Here is a 21,181-nt window from a genome sequence, read left to right as displayed (position 1 = left end):
AGATAAGTCAAATACAACTGCTTACTTAGGGAGCTCATACATTAGGAAGAGCTTATGCCGAAGATCACCGCTGATGAGACCGCGTCAGGGACCGATGAGAAATCACGGTCACGAAGCTCAAGCCGGTACAGCCGACTATCGTAGCTCGTCGGTCGTATGGTCTCCGGTACTCACTATCGCTCGTTACCTCCTACAGTTCTGGTTTTAATGTTATGTGCACATGCACATTTTAAAAACACCGACATTTTTTTATGTGTACCATTGCGGTAGAATAAAATAAGAAGTTAGTGCGGGCGATCACGCAGAATTGGTATGACGATGATGTCAACCCATTGCTGGGCACGGGTCGCCTCTCAGAAGGATTAGGACATACTATTAGGGATATAGTCTACCGTGCTGGCGAAGTGCGTATTGGTTGACTTACATACTTATGAGAACTTTTTTTAAGGATCAGGTTCTCATTTATGCACGTTTCTCACGATGTTTTCCTTTACCGTTTAAGCAAGTGGGAATTAATTTCTAATATGCACATTACTTAAATAAAAAAATAAGAGGTGTGTGCCTGGGATTTGGACCACAGACCACCCGATCGAGAGACCGACTTAACCATTATGCTATCATTACTTCATCAGAATTAGTACATTTTTCAGAAATTCATTTTCTAGGTTGTAGAATCAGTACGACTCGATCAGGGGGGTACCATCACCATTCCCTATTTCTAGCGTGAATCATTTTTAGCATTCTGTTTGTAGTCCTGCAAGGTCAATGTAAGCTCCAATCTCATTACAAATATACACGTGTATTTGTCCGTCCGTCTGTCACACCCAGTTTGCTCCGAAACTACTAGATAAAATCAGTTGAAGTTAGGAACTTAACAACTAGATAAAATCAGTTGAAGTTAGGAACTTAACATAACGCATATAACTGAATTTTGAATTAGGGTGACTTTTGGAGGGCGTTATTCGACATCCAAAGTGAATCCCCAATTTGGCCAACTAATAATTTTTAATTAATATATAATAATATTAAAAAATAATTAGTTCGCCATCTCCCGCTCTCATGATATTGATCCGTTGAGCAAAATGACGTTAAACTAGGCTTTTTTGGTATACATTTTATTTATTTATAAATATAATGTAGCAATTAAGCATACAATCTACTCGTACATATTTGAAGTAGCTGTCCATAAACATCCGCTTGAGTTTAGGGGCTTAATGAAGTTACCTTAAGGACTAGTTTCAATCGGTGCTTAAGAGACTGTCTTCATCAAACCAGAGCAGAATCAGCATTCTTTTTCTATCATGTCAAATCAGTCACCTATTTCTGCTTATAAGGTAGAAGGCATAAGATAGAAATAGGTGTGGCGGACGAATAGGGTGATTGCCGCAGTCGCTTAACAAAGGGTTATAAGTTTGGAGTAACAACAGGATTTTGAAATATTAGTTTTAGGAAAAAATATTGTGACTTACATTAATTTACATACACTTGAGAATAAACTGATTGTACAACAAATGTTATTATTTAACAGCAACTCAATCCGTGCCAACATTCGTCAAACAAATATTGGGCGAACGAGTTCATGAAGATGAAACTGTTGTTTTTGAAGCAATGTACAGTGGAAACCCGACTCCAGGTACGTAAATTTTCCTTATAGGCAGGGTGAACTTTTCAAGTGTGCGTGAATGGCCAAATTCAAAGTAGGTAAAAATGCTGAAAATTGTTAGGAGGCCGATTTTGATAAAAACTGAAACTGCATCATGCCATTTTTAAGTAAGTTAAGATCTACTTTTCAATCAAATTTAATAATCGATTTCTTAATAAAACAAAATGAATGAAGGGCAATCTTTGGGTACTGCCAATAGAAGTGAAATCTAAGTAACTTGTGAAATTTATCATTGAGCTATTAGATTATTATTTTTAACGCGTCTAAAAAGTTTTTACTTCAAAATATAGGTACGCCGTTACTTTTCAATGCTTAATATGATTTTTAATATCTCCTCATTATAAACACTCGTTTATGACTCGAAAAAGTGATTCAAAGCAATTGATGATTTTGTATCAGTATTGAAGAAAAGTATGGGCGTAGCAATTTGATATGCCATTTTTATAATCTGAAAATATGCCTCTATGTATACTATGTATTCTAAAAATGCCTTTTCTCTATTTATCATTTTTCTTAGAATTTGATTCTTGTAAGTGATATCGGACGGCGCAATGATATTTTTTTTATCGAAATCGGCCTTATTCCGTAATTTCTACTATTAATTTAAAAGTCACTCTGTATTAATAACTTTGTAAATAATCTAAATAGATAGGTTATTATTCAGAATCTTTACAAATATAACGGTGTAAATAAAACCTAATAAGTGCAAATAAAAAATATTTTACAAATATACACAAAACATATTCTAAATATATATTTTATTGCAGAAATATTGTGGTATAAAGATGACAAAGTAATAAGTATAACCGATGATCGTTATGTCATTGAAACTAAAGATAATCGTACTACTTGCAAAATACGAAAAGCTACAAAAGAAATGGAGGGGACATATATGTGTAAAGCTGTAAGTGATATAGGAATGGCAACCACTAAAGCTAAATTACAAGTTTTCCAGGCGATTGATAAGGAAGTAAAAGCAAAACATGTTCTACCTGATGAGGAAGAAACAAAAACTGAAGTAGTTCAACCATTAGAAAGAACTCCTTATGAGATCCAAAAAGGTATAATAAAGATGGTAGAAAGTGATACGCGAATGGTTGCCGAAATAAACGAATTACTGGAAGTAATTAATGCCAAGGAATTTGGCCCTGGAGAATCTCCTCTGAGAGAATTGGCGAAAATTGGTTATATGTTAAGGCGCGGAATAACAGTTGAGCAAATTGAAAGTTTGTATGACTCTGAGTACTTTCCTGCTCTCAGAGTACCCCAATCGCAGTCAGCTTTAGTTCAATTAGTAGAACGACAAGGCCATGGAGCGCTTATCACTGAAGTACTTACAGAAGAAACAACCCAAAGTGAAGATACGATAGCTGCGAAGGCAGGATTCCGGGCTTTCTTAAAAATGGTGGAGATGAAACACAGTTCTGTTGAAGAAGTGATTGCTCATTTGTATCCCGAAGATTTCAAACCCCGTTCCTGGGAACAAAAAGCAGCTCAGGAGGTAATTATTGAAATGAGCATTGTACAATTGTTTATTTTCACTATTGATTTTGATTTTCCGTAAAAGTGATTCATCTTTTTATTTTTTAAATATTTATTTAATTATAATGATATATGTTTATTATTACATAATACATCCTGTTCAAAACCTTTCCGTTCATTTGAACTGGAAACCTAACGCACTATAATACAAAATTCAGCACAGAAAATTTTATGAGTAAGGCATAATTATTACACGCCCATATATCGAGCTATTTGTTTGTCGTGAAAATACAAATAAATAAGTTTGGGTGTGGGTCAGCTCCGATGCACAACTAGAGTTTACGTATCCCTACACATAAAAAAATAATTAACTACATGTTATTTTTATTAGGTAATCGTGGAATCGCCTGCCGAAGTCGCCGTAACACATGATACTAAAATTTTACAAGGTAAAACATACTTAACTTAACATACTTAGTTTCGATAATGCTGTAATAATAATATATTTTATATGTTATACTACTTTAAGCGCCAAGGAGGAGTGAAGTTATATCATGCGCATATATACCGACACCTGAAAATGACTGATGAATTGATGGTTACAAATAGAAGTTTAATACTTCTATTTGTAACCATCAATTCTTTTTAATAATAACTAGCACTTATTATTAAAAAAAACCCGACTGCTTAAAAAAATGGTCTATGGTTTACTCCTACAATTTAGACGAATTCAATGACACCAGCTCACAATATGTTAAAATCCATCAAACCGTTAGTCCTGTAGGGCGTTTCAAATATAAACACGTTCAAAAAACGTTCGGGTATAAAGATAGATTTATAAAGCAATTTTTATTTAAATGTGTTCTTAAAGATGTATTACCAAAGCATATACAGGCACATATTTTTCATTATAATTATTTCCATTACATCTACAATCTGATATTTTATATATTTAAAATTAAGATCCTGTGTTCATTTGTATACCACAGATATTAAATTAAAAATCTGTTTAGTTAATTTATGAATGGAAATATCCTATTTTCGATCATAATATTTATTTGTTTTCCATTTAAACTAAAAGCATTTACCTTTCTACTAGATACCGTAAGCGATGTGGACGAACACTACACACAAGGTAGGTTAAATTAACAGAAATAAAGGAACGTAAATTTTCGCTTCGTTCTTTTACTGTTGTCTAGTAGCAACGCTTTTCTTCTTATGACAAAATAATGTACACATTGCATTGTTTGTGTGTAAGTATTAAAATTAATACTATTTTATTTCATGAAATACTTTACAAGCGTTTTCATTAATACGTGTGCTGAAATTTATACATCAAAGTAACATTAGATATCCTGCGGCTTTTTATTATAATACAGCTTTCTCGTATTATAGCTTCAATAGTATGTGCTTATTATGGATTACTGGCATAACGTCACCATAACTTCGTTTAAGCTCCAGAAAGTAAGTATATTTTTTATATTTAATTATAATTCAATTACATCTCCCGTCGCCTTCCGAATACAATACACTAACAATTTGTAACATAAAGCTAATGTAAATACATTTAGTTGCTTACTTTCGAAAACATAAGTATTCGAAACCATTTTAAATATTCTTGAATTTCTTACTTACTTTACTATCATTTCACAGATAACAAAGAACAGCTACAAGTCAAACGCAAAAAAAAAATAAAGCAACGAATAGGTTCAAAGGAAATCGTTCAAACATTTTCAGAAGAAGTTTCACTTTTGACAAAATATCCGAAAGAAGTAGTGGAACATTTAGAACATGATTGCACTGAAGATCTTGAGGATTTCACATTAAAATATTCTTCAACATTGGCTACCGATATAAGTGAAAACAAAATCGAGGTAGTACCAGCTAGTCAAACTGTCGATATGATATCATTAACCGCAAAAGAAGATGCGAAAGCAAGGATAAAACTTGATAGTAGTTTTCCGTTAGTAAGCAGTGAACAACACTCTCAGGAAAAAGAAGAATCTATGGCAGTTGAAGAAAAACCAAACTTTTACATAAAATCATCTTTAATTGAAATGCGACCTTTACATATAACAGAGGTAAATAGCGAGACATCTCTTGATATGTACTCTGATAAAAATAAAAAGACTGAAAGCACCGCACATGCGGGTATTGTACCAGTAGAAAGTTGCATTATATCAGAGACTACTGTTAATATGTCAATATCGGAACTGGACAAACATGATGTACAATCTAAAATAGCCAAACCATCAATAATCTTACAAGATGCTATTAATGTCATGCATCAAGATGCAACACTTAAAGAAGGCACTTTTGAAAAGTCTCCTGTAGACTATTCATTTGCAGCGATATCTATTTCACCATTAGCAGGTTTAAGTATTACAGAAGTAAACGAAGAAACGAAAGAAGAAGAATTATATCATGCAATTGCTGATAAAGCTGTTACGTCAAATCTTCAGTTCAATTTGTTAGAGTCTATAAAAGTTGGCGAAGTTATTACAGAAGATAAATCAGGAAAGTATTATCCTGAATTAATCGTTCCAACTGAAACGGCGCGTAAGGATGTCTTAGTTTCTAATCAGATTGTAACGGAAATTCATAATGTACAGGAAAAGGAAGGGTCATTGGGGCCTTTTAAGCTACCATGTATTCAAGAAGCAAATGTGCACGTGACTTCAAAAGACAGCGTAATTGTTTCTATTAATGATTTGCAAGAAAAGGAAGGCATTCTGCATAAATTAGAAACACCATTAAAAGCTTCAGGAGATAAGTCGTTAATATTACATGCAAGTTTAAAAAATTTTGTGACAACGGCAGAAACAAAAGAAGCTGAATTGACCATTAGTGATGAATCGCATAAAAAAGCTAATGTTATGATTAATGAACATCAACATACGTTTAATACAGAAATCGATGTTCATGATTCAGAAGCTACTTTATTAAGTAACAAATCAAATGTAGGTGCACAAGCTCAGGTCTCAATATCAACATTAAATAAAAATATTGTAGAAGAAATTCATATTAATGAAAGTGAAAGAAGTTTAATAGTACGAGACGAAAAATGCACGGCAATGGCAAATTTAAATGTTAAGCCAATTGAACCTGTGATGGCTTCAGAAGCATTAGAACTGTCATCTACCGGTGAATTAAAAGTAATAGATAAAATAGACGATGAAAAAGCATATGAAACGATTATATCAGAAATTGCTAAAACAGTTACTTGTCCATTAGTACACGATCAAGAACTGAGTAGCAATTATGTATCTAGAACCCCCGAAAGTGTTAGTTTATCTGTTGTTCCTAATGTACCTGTAACCATTTTTGAAATGGAATCTTCGGAATCGGAAAACAAATTAACAGTGCCTAAAATGCCTGAAACTACATCAACTAAACCATCATCAACACATCATTTAAAAACTCCTTTAACTCAAGAAATTTTGCCAGCAGATCAAATAGATTTTATTAAATGCACCGAAAATATTCCATTAAAAGCTTCTGAAGAACATGTAGAAATGAACAAAGAAGTATCAGTATCACAAGTAACAACGGAAGAACGAACGCAACAACTGAACACAAATAAAATATCCTACGGAAAGGCTATGCCTGGTTGTACAGAGCATCAAAGCATTAAAATTACTGAATTGGTTCCAGGTACTATTGGTGAACAACTTGATATAGCCCAACCGCCAGTGGATCAATTTGCTAACTACGATCTAAAAACAGATCACAAAGTTGCTATAACGTCTGAAATTAGTACGAGAGACTCATTTAATGTGTTAGAAATAGTTCGCCCTCAGTACCAAGAAGCCCAAACAATTAGTAAAACTACAGTATTGCCTATAATAGTGTCAGAAAATGAAATTTTAGATAGCCAGGATGATTTACAGGCTAATATTCAACCTGACACTAAGCTTTTGACATCGGAAATAGTAGTAAATGAAGATTCACTAAATATTTCAGAGATTATAGAGCATGAAAAAGAAAGCGATTATAGTTCGGAGAGACAATTTAAATCGTTTACAGCATCATCCGATTTCATAAGTCGACCAGTAGCAGTGTCGACTGAATTTGCAATTGAATCTAGTCTTGCATTTACAAACGAAGAAGGCACCAGTACACAATCTAAAAAAGCTAACATAAAGACCGAAACTCATAAACAAATTTTGATCAATACCATAGTCAGTAACGAAAAAGAGGGTCATTTAGTAAACATCAAACCAGATGCTCATTTAGCTAAATTGGATATATATCCAGTTGAAGCGATAATCGTTGAAAAAAAGTCGAGTGAAGTTGTTCCCACAGATTTGACAATTATAGATTCATCATTAAGGGCTACTGCAACAAAAACTTCTAGAATCACAGAAGCATTAATGCAAGAAGAACATTTAATCCATTCAGCAGAAGGTCTTCTTAATAATGAAGAGAAATATAAGCCTCAAAAACCTTCATTATCTTTTACACCACATATAGTTCCTCAATATGAAGAAGAAATACTAGGCGATGTTGAAAATAAAATTTCTGTAGAAAGTAAACCAGATCAACAAATGGCAAAAATGTCAATAGCACAGCAACATGGTATAGAAACATTAGTAATTCTTCCACAGTCGGATAATCTCACAAATACAAGTAGATTTGAGGTGAATCCTCAAAAAGCTATAACTAAAATTGACGATGTTTATGGAAAGACTGCAAATACTGAAGAAGTCATACCAAGCCAAATGACAATAGAATTTGAAAAAGATAAGACAGTCACGCAATTTCCAAATGTTTCATCGTTAATGTTTAACACCCTACAGCAAACAGAAACTGTGGTTAGCGAAAAGGAAAATATTTTAATAGAGGATAAACCTTTACAATCTATTGTTAAGCCTGAAATAACTGAAATGCAGGCATTGATTACAAGTTCTGTAGATAGTATAGACATGGAAAAAATATTTGATAACAGATTTATAATACCAAGTCAAGAAGCACATGTTGACATAGTACCACTAAATAATAGCACTATAGACACAGAAATATTGGTTACAAGCAATGTTCAAGATATGGAAAACCCTGAACTAAAACGTGGAAAGGCTGTAGTAACTCATGACTCTCTGCAAGTACACTTACAAATGACGGAGGTTTTTGAGGGAGAAAAAGAATCACTCTTTATACCTTCGTCCAAAAAAACAGAACAAGATGTATCACATATTATAGTAGAAACATTAGCTAGAGAAACTACGGAAATACAAACTGGAGAAAAGGAAAGCGACTTAAGGATAAGTTTAAATGTGTCTAGTACAAACGTAGAACCTACCTTTAATGAACAACGTTCAATATCAAAAATGGAAGTAATAACACATCAAAATCCTGAAGAACTCCATATTTCAGATAAAGCTGCAACAAATGCCATACCTATTCATAACACTCAGGAAGCTATTCAAGAATCTGAACCTTTCATTGGAGAATGTGAAGAAGAATGTCATAATGATGTCATTAGGGAAAGAATGTCAAAGACCACTATTGAAGGTCAAAAAATGTTAACAATATCCGAAATCATTCCAACAGAAACGGAAATCCCAATGGATAGCAAAAATATTTTATCACAAACACTTAAATCAACATACGAAAGGCCCCTCCAATCAAGCGTGGATGTTAGTGAAATGGTTTTAGTTGAAAAAGAGAGTACACTTTCACCAACTTCCAATGAAATACATCAGCAGGTCGTATTAGAATTCGAGACATCAAAACATGTTAACATTTGTGAAGATATTTTTGCAGAAAAAGAAGATAGCTTGGAAATAAATCCTTCGCCTAAATATCTTAAAAATAATGTAACTGTGGATTACCTACAACATTTAAATGTGGAAGAAAGTTTGATATCCGAAGTTGAAAAATCTATGGAAAGAACGAAAATAGATTCAAAGTATATCGAAAAAGTTAGTGTTGAATCTCAAAAACCAATACTTGTCAGTGAAATAAAGTCGGAAATTAAAGAAGAAGATCTAATTACAAATCTTAAAACAAAACAACTAAATGCATCCGTCAGTATAGATGCTGGTAATTGCGTAGATATACTCGAAGTAATGCCATTGGAAAGTGGAAGAAGTATTACCAAAATAGACCGAGATAAACCTCAATATCTATCAGGTAACGTTGAAACTGAAAAACATGTGACCGTTAGTTTGATAGAACCAATGGACAAAGAGGTTGATACAGACAATAAATTAACAGACAATCCTAAGCACGCAAATTCTCTATTCGAAACGAAGTCTTCCTTTGAAGTTCATCAAATAATCCCAACAGAACCGAAATTAAACATATTGCAAGATAATAAAGCTAAACATGAAAGTGGGGATATAAAAATCGAACCTCAACAACATGTTACAATATCTGATATATATACTAAAGAAAAAGAAGAACAATTACTTCCTACAATTTTACCACCTCCTATAAATCAAAGCATTAATTTTAAAACAGCACATCATTTAACTACGACTGAAACAATCTCGCTAGAAAGTGATGCAAACTCCATAGTGGCTGATATTCTTAGGGTTGAAACTATACATCCAACGCAAAAACAAATTGAAGAACTTCAAATGGAAGAACAACAAATAATCGAATCAGTTGTTGATATTCCAAAATCTGCAGAGACACCTAGTATTCAAGCTAATCAAAATATTGTGCAGTTAAATAATCTAGAACTTGTTGAAATTCAAACAAGAGAGACTTTAGAGCCGTTACTACAAACTAGTCCCAAGACTGAAAAGTTACAATCAAAATCTGTACTAGAAAATGAAATCCTTAATGTGATTCCACAAGTAATTGAAAATACTGCAGAAATTTTAGAAAAATATACACCTGAAAAGATTGTTGCTCTTTGCGATTTAGAGTTATATGATAATTACATAACACAAGAATATTCCGTTGAAGAATCTACACAAAATGTTGATAGTAAAAATAGTAAGTGTCAAACCGCTGCAAAAAGTATTATGGAAATGAAATCAATTCAACAGTCTGAAATTACGGCTGACGAACATCTGGATTCGTTTACAGATTATAGTAACTTAACTAGTGCAAAAGCTAATACAACGAGAGACATATCACAAGGATTGGAAAATGTCGAACAAAAGGCTTTGGAAAATACTGATGAACTATCAACATGCAAAAAAGAAGGTAATAAGGCTTTATGTAATATAACCCCTCATTTAAGTTATACTGTCATGGAAAATGTAGCTGAAGAAGATACAAATAAAATAATGATTGAAGAAAATAAGCCGCGAAATGTGAGTGAACAGATTTTAGAGATCAATCATGTGCTCCAAACACAATATTTTTCAGAAGAACAGGTAGAACCCATTAAGTCACAAAACTTTATTACTCAAGAAAAAAGTGTAGAAACACAACCAATCAGAATAGAACCTATTAATCAAACTACGACTTTTGTACATGACAGCGTTAAAGAAACTATTTTTAATAACTATTTCCAAGAAGAAACAGCAGCACTTGCTCTAAACACAATAAAAGGAATAAGTATACTAGAAATAACACAAGGCGAAGTTCCAAAAGATATGCTTCCACTGACAACCGATTCAGTTACTGCTACAAAATCAGTCACATTACAATCACATTTACAATGCACAGAAAACGTTCTGGATTCACATATTGAAGAAATAGTACAACACCCAACATTAAGTAAAACAACCAACATTACAACCAGTATTTTATCACCTATTATTGTCTCTGATAAAGTAAGTTTCGAAAATGAAACAAAATTAAATGTAGTTACACCAGAAATTAAGGACATAAATCAAGTGCTACAAGTCTCCAATGTCGTAGAAGTTTTAGATACGTTTATAGATGAACAAGTCGCACCTTATTCACAATATAAGCCTAAAGTATCAAGCTCAACATTGATATCAAACAACGAAATGCAGAGTATTGAAGTAATTCAACAACTAGTATGCGGCACTGGTAAGTGTAAATAAGGTACCCCTGGAAGATATTTGCTTCCATTCGGCTTTTGAAAATGACGTATATTAACAAATATTTGTTATGTATTTTATGCAGAGTTGTTATAAGCTTCAAATATGTTCTTTATGTAATATCATACCATGCGTTTGTGCTCTTATAAAACAAAACCATGCATGTTTTAATACGTAATATTATTTACTAGCATTATCACGAGTATTAATCACGAAACATCAAAAAATATCTTATTCCCAAATTAATATAACAACTTAAAAATATATTACTAGTATTTATATAAAAGTATCTATGGTTATTGCTTGTGAAACATATATAATAATTATTATAGCATATAATTACAGTTGTTAATATTTGACAAAAGACAAGTTTTAAATCACGCGTTAGTGAAAGATGTAAATGTAATCATAATTTGTAAATTCTAGTACATCAATATATTACGAAACACATACAATTAACATAGATACACAATAAACAAAGCATAAATATTTTACAGAATATTCAGACACAAAATCTCCAAAATCATCTGATGTAGAAGAATCTGAAGAAATTGTAACGAAGTTTATGCAATCGCCTGGTAATGGAGAACCAATACAGGTAAAAACGAAGAGGACAATACTAAGAAAAAAACACAAACTTAGAGAACAAGATGGGGACGTGGTCATTGAGGAAACATTAGAGGATGACCACAAATACCCAAAACCGGAAAAACAACATGAAGTAAATATCGAAGAATATGAGGGAGATGAAACAACTGTAATGGATATGGAAATAAGTACAATAGAAATGCCCGATGATAAAATGCATATTCCAAAACTGCCAACACAAGTACAAATAGAGGAAATGAGTGACGAAGAACATGAAATAAGACCACAGACCGAAACTCAAGAGATAGTTCCCATAGAAGAAATCATAGAAATAACCGATAAGGAGAAGGTGCAAAAACAAAGAAAACAAAAATCACCAGACCAGGAACAAAAAATTCCATTTGAAATTGTTGAAGAAGTACCTGAGGAAGTCCAAGAAATTGAAGTAAAATCAGACACAGGTGATGTAAAAGGTATAAAGACTATTAAGAAAGTAATGAAAAGAAGAAAGGGCTCAGTCATCGAAACTACGGAAGCTGTGACGGTGGAGAAAGAAGACGAAAGCCCCATGACAACAGTCACTGTTACAAAAGAAGTCACCCCAACGGATGAAATAACCGAATTCCCAGATGAAGATAAAAAAACAAAAGGAAAGCCCAAGCATGAGAAACAAAAATCTTCAAAACACACAACTGAGCGACACGTTGACGAAACACTTACTCCCCTCGAAGACAAATCACGAAAAATTATATCAGAAATTGTTGAAGAATTACCTGAAGAGGTCAATGTAACAGAGGTAAAATCCGAAACAGGTGACATAAAACGCGTCAAAACAATAAAGAAAATATTAAGGCGAAAGAAGGGGTCTATCATCGAAACCACAGAGTCAGTTACAGTAGAGAAAGATGATGAAGCTCCCGTAACGACAGTCACGGTGATAGAAGAGAGTGTACCTTCAGAAGAAATTAACGAATTCCTTGATGAACAAACGACACCGAAAAGAAAGCCTACGCAAAAGAAACATATAACAGAACATACAACAGAAAAGAACAGAACAGAAGAAACACCACAAGAAGTTCCATCCGAAATCGTTGAAGAATTACCTGAGGAAGTCGAAGTAACTGAAGTAAAGTCGGAAACCGGTGACGTTAAACACATCAAAACAATTAGGAAGGTGGTTAAGCGGAAGAAAGGCTCAGTTACAGAAACCACGGAAGCAGTTACGGTGGAGAAAGACGACGAAGCTCCTGTGACGACAGTAACTGTAATGAAAGACGCCACCCCCACAGGAGGAATCAACGAATTTCCCGAGGATGAGAAGACGCCAAAAGGTAAGCCCAAGCACAAAAAACACAAACCTAAAGAACACGCAACAGAGGAACACATTGAAGAAACACTTACCCCACTTGAAGACTCGCCACAAGAAGTTCCATCCGAAATCGTTGAAGAATTGCCTGAGGAAGTCAAAGTAACTGAAGTAAAATCGGAAACCGGTGACGTAAAACGCGTCAGAACAATTAGGAAGGTAGTCAAGCGAAAGAGAGGCCCGGTTGTAGAAACCACGGAAGCAGTTACGGTGGAGAAAGACGACGAAGCTCCTGTGACGACGGTAACTGTTACGAAGGAGGTCGCCCCCACAGAAGAAATCATTGAATTCCCTGCGGATGAGAAGACGCCAAAAGGTAAGCCAAAGCACAAAAAACATAAACCTAAAGAACACACAACAGAGGAACACGTTGAAGAAACACTCACTCTCATTGAAGACACACCACAAGAAGTCTCATCCGAAATTGTTGAAGAATTACCTGAGGAAGTCAAAGTAACTGAAATAAAATCGGAAACCGGTGACGTAAAACGCGTCAAAACAATTAGAAAGGTAGTCAAGCGAAAGAGAGGCCCGGTTGTAGAAACCACGGAAGCAGTTACAGTGGAGAAAGACGACGAAGCACCTGTGATAACGGTAACTGTTACGAAAGAAGTAGCCCCAACAGAAGAACTCATCGAGTTCCCTGAGGACGAAAAGACGCCAAAAGGTAAGCCAAAGCACAAAAAACATAAACCTAAAGAACACACAACAGAGGAATACATTGACGAAACACTTGCCACACTTCAAGACACACCACAAGAAGTTCCATCCGAAATTGTCGAAGAATTTCCTGAGGAAGTCAAAGTAACAGAAGAAAAATCGGAAACCGGTGACGTGAAACGCGTCAGAACAATTAGGAAAGTTGTTAAACGAAAGAAAGGTCCCGTCGTAGAAACCACCGAAGCGGTGACGGTAGAGAAAGACGACGAAGCTCCTGTGACGACGGTCACTATTACGGAAGAGGACGCTCCCACAGTGGAAATAATCGAATTCCCTGAGGATGAGAAGACGCCAAAAGGTAAGCCTAAGCACAAGAAACACAAACCTAGAGAACACACAACAGAGGAACACGTTGAAGAAACACTTACCCCACTTGAAGACACACCACAAGAAGTCCCAACCGAAATTGTTGAAGAATTGCCTGAGGAAATCAAAGTAACTGAAGTAAAATCGGAAACCGGTGACGTGAAAAGCGTCAGAACAATTAGGAAGGTAGTAAAGCGAAAGAAGGGTGCCGTCATAGAAACCACGGAAGCAGTTACGGTGGAGAGAGACGACGAAGCTCCTATGACGACGGTAACTGTTACGAAAGAAGTCGCCCCAACAGAAGAACTCATCGAATTCCCTGAGACTGAGAAGAAGCCAAAAGATAAGCCTAAGCACAAAAAGCAAAAACCTAAAGAACACACAACAAAGGAACACGTTGAAGAAACACTTACCCCACTTCAAGACACACCACAAGAAGTCCCATCTGAAATTGTTGAAGAATTACCTGAGGAAGTCAAAGTAACTGAAGTAAAATCGGAAACCGGTGACATGAAACGAGTAAAAACAATTAGGAAGGTAGTCAAGCGTAAGAGAGGCCTGGTTGTAGAAACCACGGAAGCAGTCACGGTAGAGAAAGACGACGAAGCTCCTGTGACGACGGTGACTGTTACGAAGGAAGTCGCCCCGACAGAAGAACTCATCGAGTTCCCTGAGGATGAAAAGACTCCAAAAGGTAAGCCTAAGCACAAGAAACACAAACCTAAAGAACACACAACAGAGGAATACATTGACGAAACACTTACCCAACTTCAAGACACACCACAAGAAGTTCCATCCGAAATTGTCGAAGAATTGCCTGAGGAAGTCAAAGTAACTGAAGAAAAATCGGAAACCGGTGATGTGAAACGCGTCAAAACAATAAGGAAGGTAGTTAAGCGAAAGAGAGGCCCGGTTGTAGAAACCACGGAAGCAGTCACGGTGGGGAAAGGCGACGAAGCTCCTGTGACGACGGTAACTGTTACGAAGGAGGTCGCCCCGACAGAAGAACTCATCGAGTTCCCTGAGGACGAAAAGACGCCAAAAAGTAAGCCTAAACACAAGAAACACAAACCTAAAGAACACACAACAGAGGAACATATTGACGAAACATTTACCCTACTTGAAGAAACACCACAAGAAGTTCCATCCGAAATTGTTGACGAATTACCTGAGGAAGTCAAAGTAACAGAAGTAAAATCGGAAACCGGTGACGTGAAACGCGTTAAAACAATAAGGAAGGTAGTTAAGCGAAAGAGAGGCCCGGTTGTAGAAACCACGGAGGCAGTCACGGTGGAGAAAGACGACGAAGCTCCTGTGACGACGGTAACTGTTACGAAGGAGGTCGCCCCGACAGAAGAACTCATCGAGTTCCCTGAGGATGAAAAGACGCCAAAAGGTAAGCCAAAGCACAAAAAACATAAACCTAAAGAACACACAACAGAGGAACACATTGACGAAACACTTACCCCACTTGAAGACACGCCACAATTAATTCCATCCGAAATTGTTGAAGAATTACCTGATGAAGTCAAAGTAACAGAAGTAAAATCGGAAACCGGTGACGTGAAACGCGTCAAAACAATTAGGAAGGTAGTTAAGCGAAAGAGAGGCCCGGTTGTAGAAACCACGGAAGCAGTTACGGTGGAGAAAGACGACGAAGCTCCTGTGACGACAGTAACTGTTACAAAGGAGGTCGCCCCGACAGAAGAACTCATCGAGTTCCCTGAGGATGAAAAGACACCAAAAGGTAAGCCTAAACACAAGAAACACAAACCTAAAGAACAGACAACAGAGGAACTTATTGACGAAACATTAAACCCACTTGAAGACACACCACAAGAAGTTCCATCCGAAATTGTTGAAGAGTTACCTGAGGAAGTCAAAGTAACTGAAGTAAAATCGGAAACCGGTGACGTAAAACGCGTCAAAACAATTAGGAAGGTAGTTAAGCGAAAGAGAGGCCCGGTTGTAGAAACCACGGAAGCAGTCACGGTGGAGAAAGACGACGAAGCTCCTGTGACGACGGTAACTGTTACGAAGGAGGTCGCCCCGACAGAAGAACTCATCGAGTTCCCTGAGGATGAAAAGACACCAAAAGGTAAGCCTAAACACAAGAAACACAAACCTAAACAACACATAACGGAGGAACACATTGACGAAACATTAACCCCACTTGAAGACACACCACAAGAAGTTCCAACCGAAATTGTTGAAGAATTACCTGACGAAGTCAAAGTAACAGAAGTAAAATCGGAAACCGGTGACGTGAAACGCGTCAAAACAATTAGGAAGGTAGTTAAGCGAAAGAGAGGCCCGGTTGTAGAAACCACGGAAGCAGTCACGGTGGAGAAAGACGACGAAGCTCCTGTGACGACAGTAACTGTTACGAAAGAAGTCGCCCCAACAGAAGAACTCATCGAGATCCCTGAGGATAAAAAGACGCCGAAAGGTAAGCATAAGCACAAGAAACACAAACCTAAAGAACACACAACAGAGGAATACATTGACGAAACACTTGCCACACTTCAAGACACACCACAAGAAGTTCCATCCGAAATTGTCGAAGAATTTCCTGAGGAAGTCAAAGTAACAGAAGAAAAATCGGAAACCGGTGACGTGAAACGCATCAAAACAATAAGGAAGGTAGTTAAGCGAAAGAGAGGCCCGGTTGTAGAAACCACGGAAGCAGTCACGGTGGAGAAAGACGACGAAGCTCCTGTGACGACGGTAACTGTTACGAAGGAGGTCGCCCCAACAGAAGAACTCATCGAATTTCCTAAGGACGAAAAGACGCCAAAAGGTAAGCTTAAGCACAAGAAACACAAACCTAAGGAACATACAAAAGAGGAACACATTGACGAAACACTTACCCCACTTGAAGACATACCACTAGAAGTCCCATCCGAAACCATTGAAGAATTACCTGAGGAAGTCAAGGTAACTGAAGTAAAATCAGAAACCGGTGACGTGAAACGAGTCAAAACAATTAGGAAGGTAGTTAAGCGAAAGAGAGGCCCAGTTGTAGAAACCACGGAAGCAGTCACGGTGGAGAAAGACGACGAAGCTCCTGTGACGACGGTAACTGTTACGAAGGAGGTCGCCCCGACAGAAGAACTCATCGAGTTCCCTGAGGATGAAAAGACTCCAAAAGGTAAGCCTAAGCACAAGAAACACAAACCTAAAGAACACACAACAGAGGAATACATTGACGAAACATTAACCCCACTTAAAGACACACCACAAGAAGTTCCATCCGAAATTGTTGAAGAATTACCTGAGGAAGTCAAAGTAACTGAAATAAAATCAGAAACCGGTGACGTAAAACGCGTTAAAACAATTAGGAAGGTAGTTAAGCGAAAGAGAGGCTCGGTTGTAGAAACCACAGAAGCAGTCACGGTGGAGAAAGACGAAGAAGCTCCTGTGACGACGGTAACTGTTACGAAGGAGGTCGCCCCGACAGAAGAACTCATCGAGTTCCCTGAGGATGAAAAGACGCCAAAAGGTAAGCCAAAGCACAAAAAACATAAACCTAAAGAACACACAATAGAGGAACACATTGAGGAAAAACTCACACCACTTGAAGACACACCACAGGAAGTTCCATCCGAAATTGTTGACGAATTACCTGAAGAAGTCAAAGTAACTGAAGTAAGATCGGAAACCGGTGACGTAAAACGCGTCAAAACAATTAGGAAGATAGTTAAGCGAAAGAGAGGCCCGGTTGTAGAAACCACGGAAGCAGTCACGGTGGAGAAAGACGACGAAGCTCCTGTGACGACGGTAACTGTTACGAGGGAGGTCGCCCCGACAGAAGAACTCGTCGAGTTCCCCGAGGATGAAAAGACGCCAAAAGGTAAGCCTAAGCACAAGAAACACAAACCTAAAGAACACACAACAGAGGAACACATGGACGAAACACTTACCCCACTTCAAGACACACCACAAGAAGTTCCATCCGAAATTGTCGAAGAATTGCCTGAGGAAGTCAAAGTAACAGAAGTAAAATCGGAAACCGGTGACGTGAAACGCGTCAAAACAATTAGGAAGGTAGTTAAGCGAAAGAGAGGCCCGGTTGTAGAAACCACGGAAGCAGTCACGGTGGAGAAAGACGACGAAGCTCCTGTGACGACGGTAACTGTTACGAAGGAGGTCGCCCCAACAGAAGAACTCATCGAATTTCCTAAGGACGAAAAGACGCCAAAAGGTAAGCTTAAGCACAAGAAACACAAACCTAAGGAACATACAACAGAGGAACACATTGACGAAACACTTACCCCACTTGAAGACATACCACTAGAAGTCCCATCCGAAACCATTGAAGAATTACCTGAGGAAGTCAAGGTAACTGAAGTAAAATCAGAAACCGGTGACGTGAAACGAGTCAAAACAATTAGGAAGGTAGTTAAGCGAAAGAGAGGCCCAGTTGTAGAAACCACGGAAGCAGTCACGGTGGAGAAAGACGACGAAGCTCCTGTGACGACGGTAACTGTTACGAAGGAGGTCGCCCCGACAGAAGAACTCATCGAGTTCCCTGAAGATGAAAAGACTCCAAAAGGTAAGCCTAAGCACAAGAAACACAAACCTAAAGAACACACAACAGAGGAATACATTGACGAAACATTAACCCCACTTAAAGACACACCACAAGAAGTTCCATCCGAAATTGTTGAAGAATTACCTGAGGAAGTCAAAGTAACTGAAATAAAATCAGAAACCGGTGACGTAAAACGCGTTAAAACAATTAGGAAGGTAGTTAAGCGAAAGAGAGGCTCGGTTGTAGAAACCACAGAAGCAGTCACGGTGGAGAAAGACGACGAAGCTCCTGTGACGACGGTAACTGTTACGAAGGAGGTCGCCCCGACAGAAGATCTCATCGAGTTCCCTGAGGATGAAAAGACGCCAAAAGGTAAGCCAAAGCACAAAAAACATAAACCTAAAGAACACACAACAGAGGATCACATTGAGGAAAAACTCACACCACTTGAAGACACACCACAGGAAGTTCCATCCGAAATTGTTGACGAATTACCTGAAGAAGTCAAAGTAACTGAAGTAAAATCGGAAACCGGTGACGTAAAACGCGTCAAAACAATTAGGAAGGTAGTTAAGCGAAAGAGAGGCCCGGTTGTAGAAACCACGGAAGCAGTCACGGTGGAGAAAGACGACGAAGCTCCTGTGACGACGGTAACTGTTACGAAGGAGGTCGCCCCGACAGAAGAACTCGTCGAGTTCCCCGAGGATGAAAAGACGCCGAAAGGTAAGCCTAAGCACAAGAAACACAAACCTAAAGAACACACAACAGAGGAACACATTGACGAAACACTTACCCCACTTCAAGACACACCACAAGAAGTTCCATCCGAAATTGTCGAAGAATTGCCTGAGGAAGTCAAAGTAACAGAAGTAAAATCGGAAACCGGTGACGTGAAACGCGTCAAAACAATTAGGAAGGTAGTTAAGCGAAAGAGAGGCCCGGTTGTAGAAACCACGGAAGCAGTCACGGTGGAGAAAGACGACGAAGCTCCTGTGACGACGGTAACTGTTACGAAGGAGGTCGCCCCGACAGAAGAACTCGTCGAGTTCCCCGAGGATGAAAAGACGCCAAAAGGTAAGCCTAAACACAAGAAACACAAACCTAAAGAACACATAACAGAGGAACACATTGACGAAACATTAACCCCACTTGAAGGCACACCACAAGAAGTTCCATCCGAAATTGTCGAAGAATTGCCTGAGGAAGTCAAAGTAACTGAAGTTAAATCGGAAACCGGTGACGTCAAACGCGTTAAAACAATTAGGAAGGTAGTTAAGCGAAAGAGAGGCTCGGTTGTAGAAACCACAGAAGCAGTCACGGTGGAGAAAGACGAAGAAGCTCCTGTGACGACGGTAACTGTTACGAAGGAGGTCGCCCCGACAGAAGAACTCATCGAGTTCCCTGAGGATGAAAAGACGCCAAAAGGTAAGCCAAAGCACAAAAAACATAAACCTAAAGAACACACAACAGAGGAACACATTGAGGAAAAACTCACACCACTTGAAGACACACCACAGGAAGTTCCATCCGAAATTGTTGACGAATTACCTGAAGAAGTCAAAGTAACTGAAGTAAAATCGGAAACCGGTGACGTAAAACGCGTCAAAACAATTAGGAAGGTAGTTAAGCGAAAGAGAGGCCCGGTTGTAGAAACCACGGAAGCAGTCACGGTGGAGAAAGACGACGAAGCTCCTGTGACGACGGTAACTGTTACGAAGGAGGTCGCCCCGACAGAAGAACTCGTCGAGTTCCCCGAGGATGAAAAGACGCCAAAAGGTAAGCCTAAGCACAAGAAACACAAACCTAAAGAACACACAACAGAGGAACACATTGACGAAACACTTACCCCACTTCAAGACACACCACAAGAAGTTCCATCCGAAATTGTCGAAGAATTGCCTGAGGAAGTCAAAGTAACAGAAGTAAAATCGGAAACCGGTGACGTGAAACGCGTCAAAACAATTAGGAAGGTAGTTAAGCGAAAGAGAGGCCCGGTTGTAGAAACCACGGAAGCAGTCACGGTGGAGAAAGACGACGAAGCTCCTGTGACGACGGTAACTGTTACGAAGGAGGTCGCCCCGACAGACGAACTCATCGAGTTCCCTGAGGATGAAAAGACACCAAAAGGTAAGCCTAAACACAAGAAACACAAACCTAAAGAACACATAACAGAGGAACACATTGACGAAACATTAACCCCACTTGAAGGCACACCACAAGAAGTTCCATCCGAAATTGTCGAAGAATTGCCTGAGGAAGTCAAAGTAACTGAAGTTAAATCGGAAACCGGTGACGTCAAACGCGTTAAAACAATTAGGAAGGTAGTTAAGCGAAAGAGAGGCTCGGTTGTAGAAACCACAGAAGCAGTCACGGTGGAGAAAGACGACGAAGCTCCTGTGACGACGGTAACTGTTACGAAGGAGGTCGCCCCGACAGAAGAACTCATCGAGTTCCCTGAGGATGAAAAGACGCCAAAAGGTAAGCCAAAGCACAAGAAACACAAACCCAAAAAACAGACAACAGAGGAACTTATTGACGAAACATTAACCCCACTT

At 37.9% G+C, this 21,181-nt stretch overlaps 1 protein-coding gene and 1 long non-coding RNA gene across 13 annotated transcripts in view; one reads left to right on the top strand and one right to left on the bottom strand.

Annotated features, from left to right (window-relative positions):
* Positions 1-21,181, bottom strand: part of LOC140743398 (uncharacterized) — an 82,294-nt gene that overhangs the window by 13,699 nt on the left and 47,414 nt on the right. The window lies entirely within an intron of this gene.
* Titin2 (titin-like protein) overlaps positions 1-21,181 on the top strand; it is a 77,188-nt gene that overhangs the window by 11,378 nt on the left and 44,629 nt on the right. For 8 of the 12 annotated variants that reach the window (XM_073074612.1, XM_073074611.1, XM_073074619.1 and 5 more), the window contains 6 exons: positions 1,529-1,633; positions 2,431-3,164; positions 3,537-3,594; positions 4,245-4,280; positions 4,799-11,101; positions 11,610-21,104. In XM_073074612.1, coding sequence (XP_072930713.1) covers positions 1,529-1,633; positions 2,431-3,164; positions 3,537-3,594; positions 4,245-4,280; positions 4,799-11,101; positions 11,610-21,104 — 16,731 coding nt within the window. The remainder of the gene's footprint in view (positions 1-1,528; positions 1,634-2,430; positions 3,165-3,536; positions 3,595-4,244; positions 4,281-4,798; positions 11,102-11,609; positions 21,105-21,181) is intronic. The other 4 variants (XM_073074613.1, XM_073074616.1, XM_073074621.1 and 1 more) reach the window with 4 other exon arrangements.

The sequence above is a fragment of the Epargyreus clarus genome, unplaced genomic scaffold (assembly GCF_041222505.1).
Source record: "Epargyreus clarus isolate Ecla_fem2 unplaced genomic scaffold, WU_Ecla_fem_2.2 ptg000007l, whole genome shotgun sequence".
Taxonomy (NCBI): Eukaryota; Metazoa; Arthropoda; class Insecta; order Lepidoptera; family Hesperiidae; genus Epargyreus; species Epargyreus clarus.
Note: the sequence above shows the minus strand (reverse complement) of the source record. Positions and strands in the feature narration are given on the sequence as shown.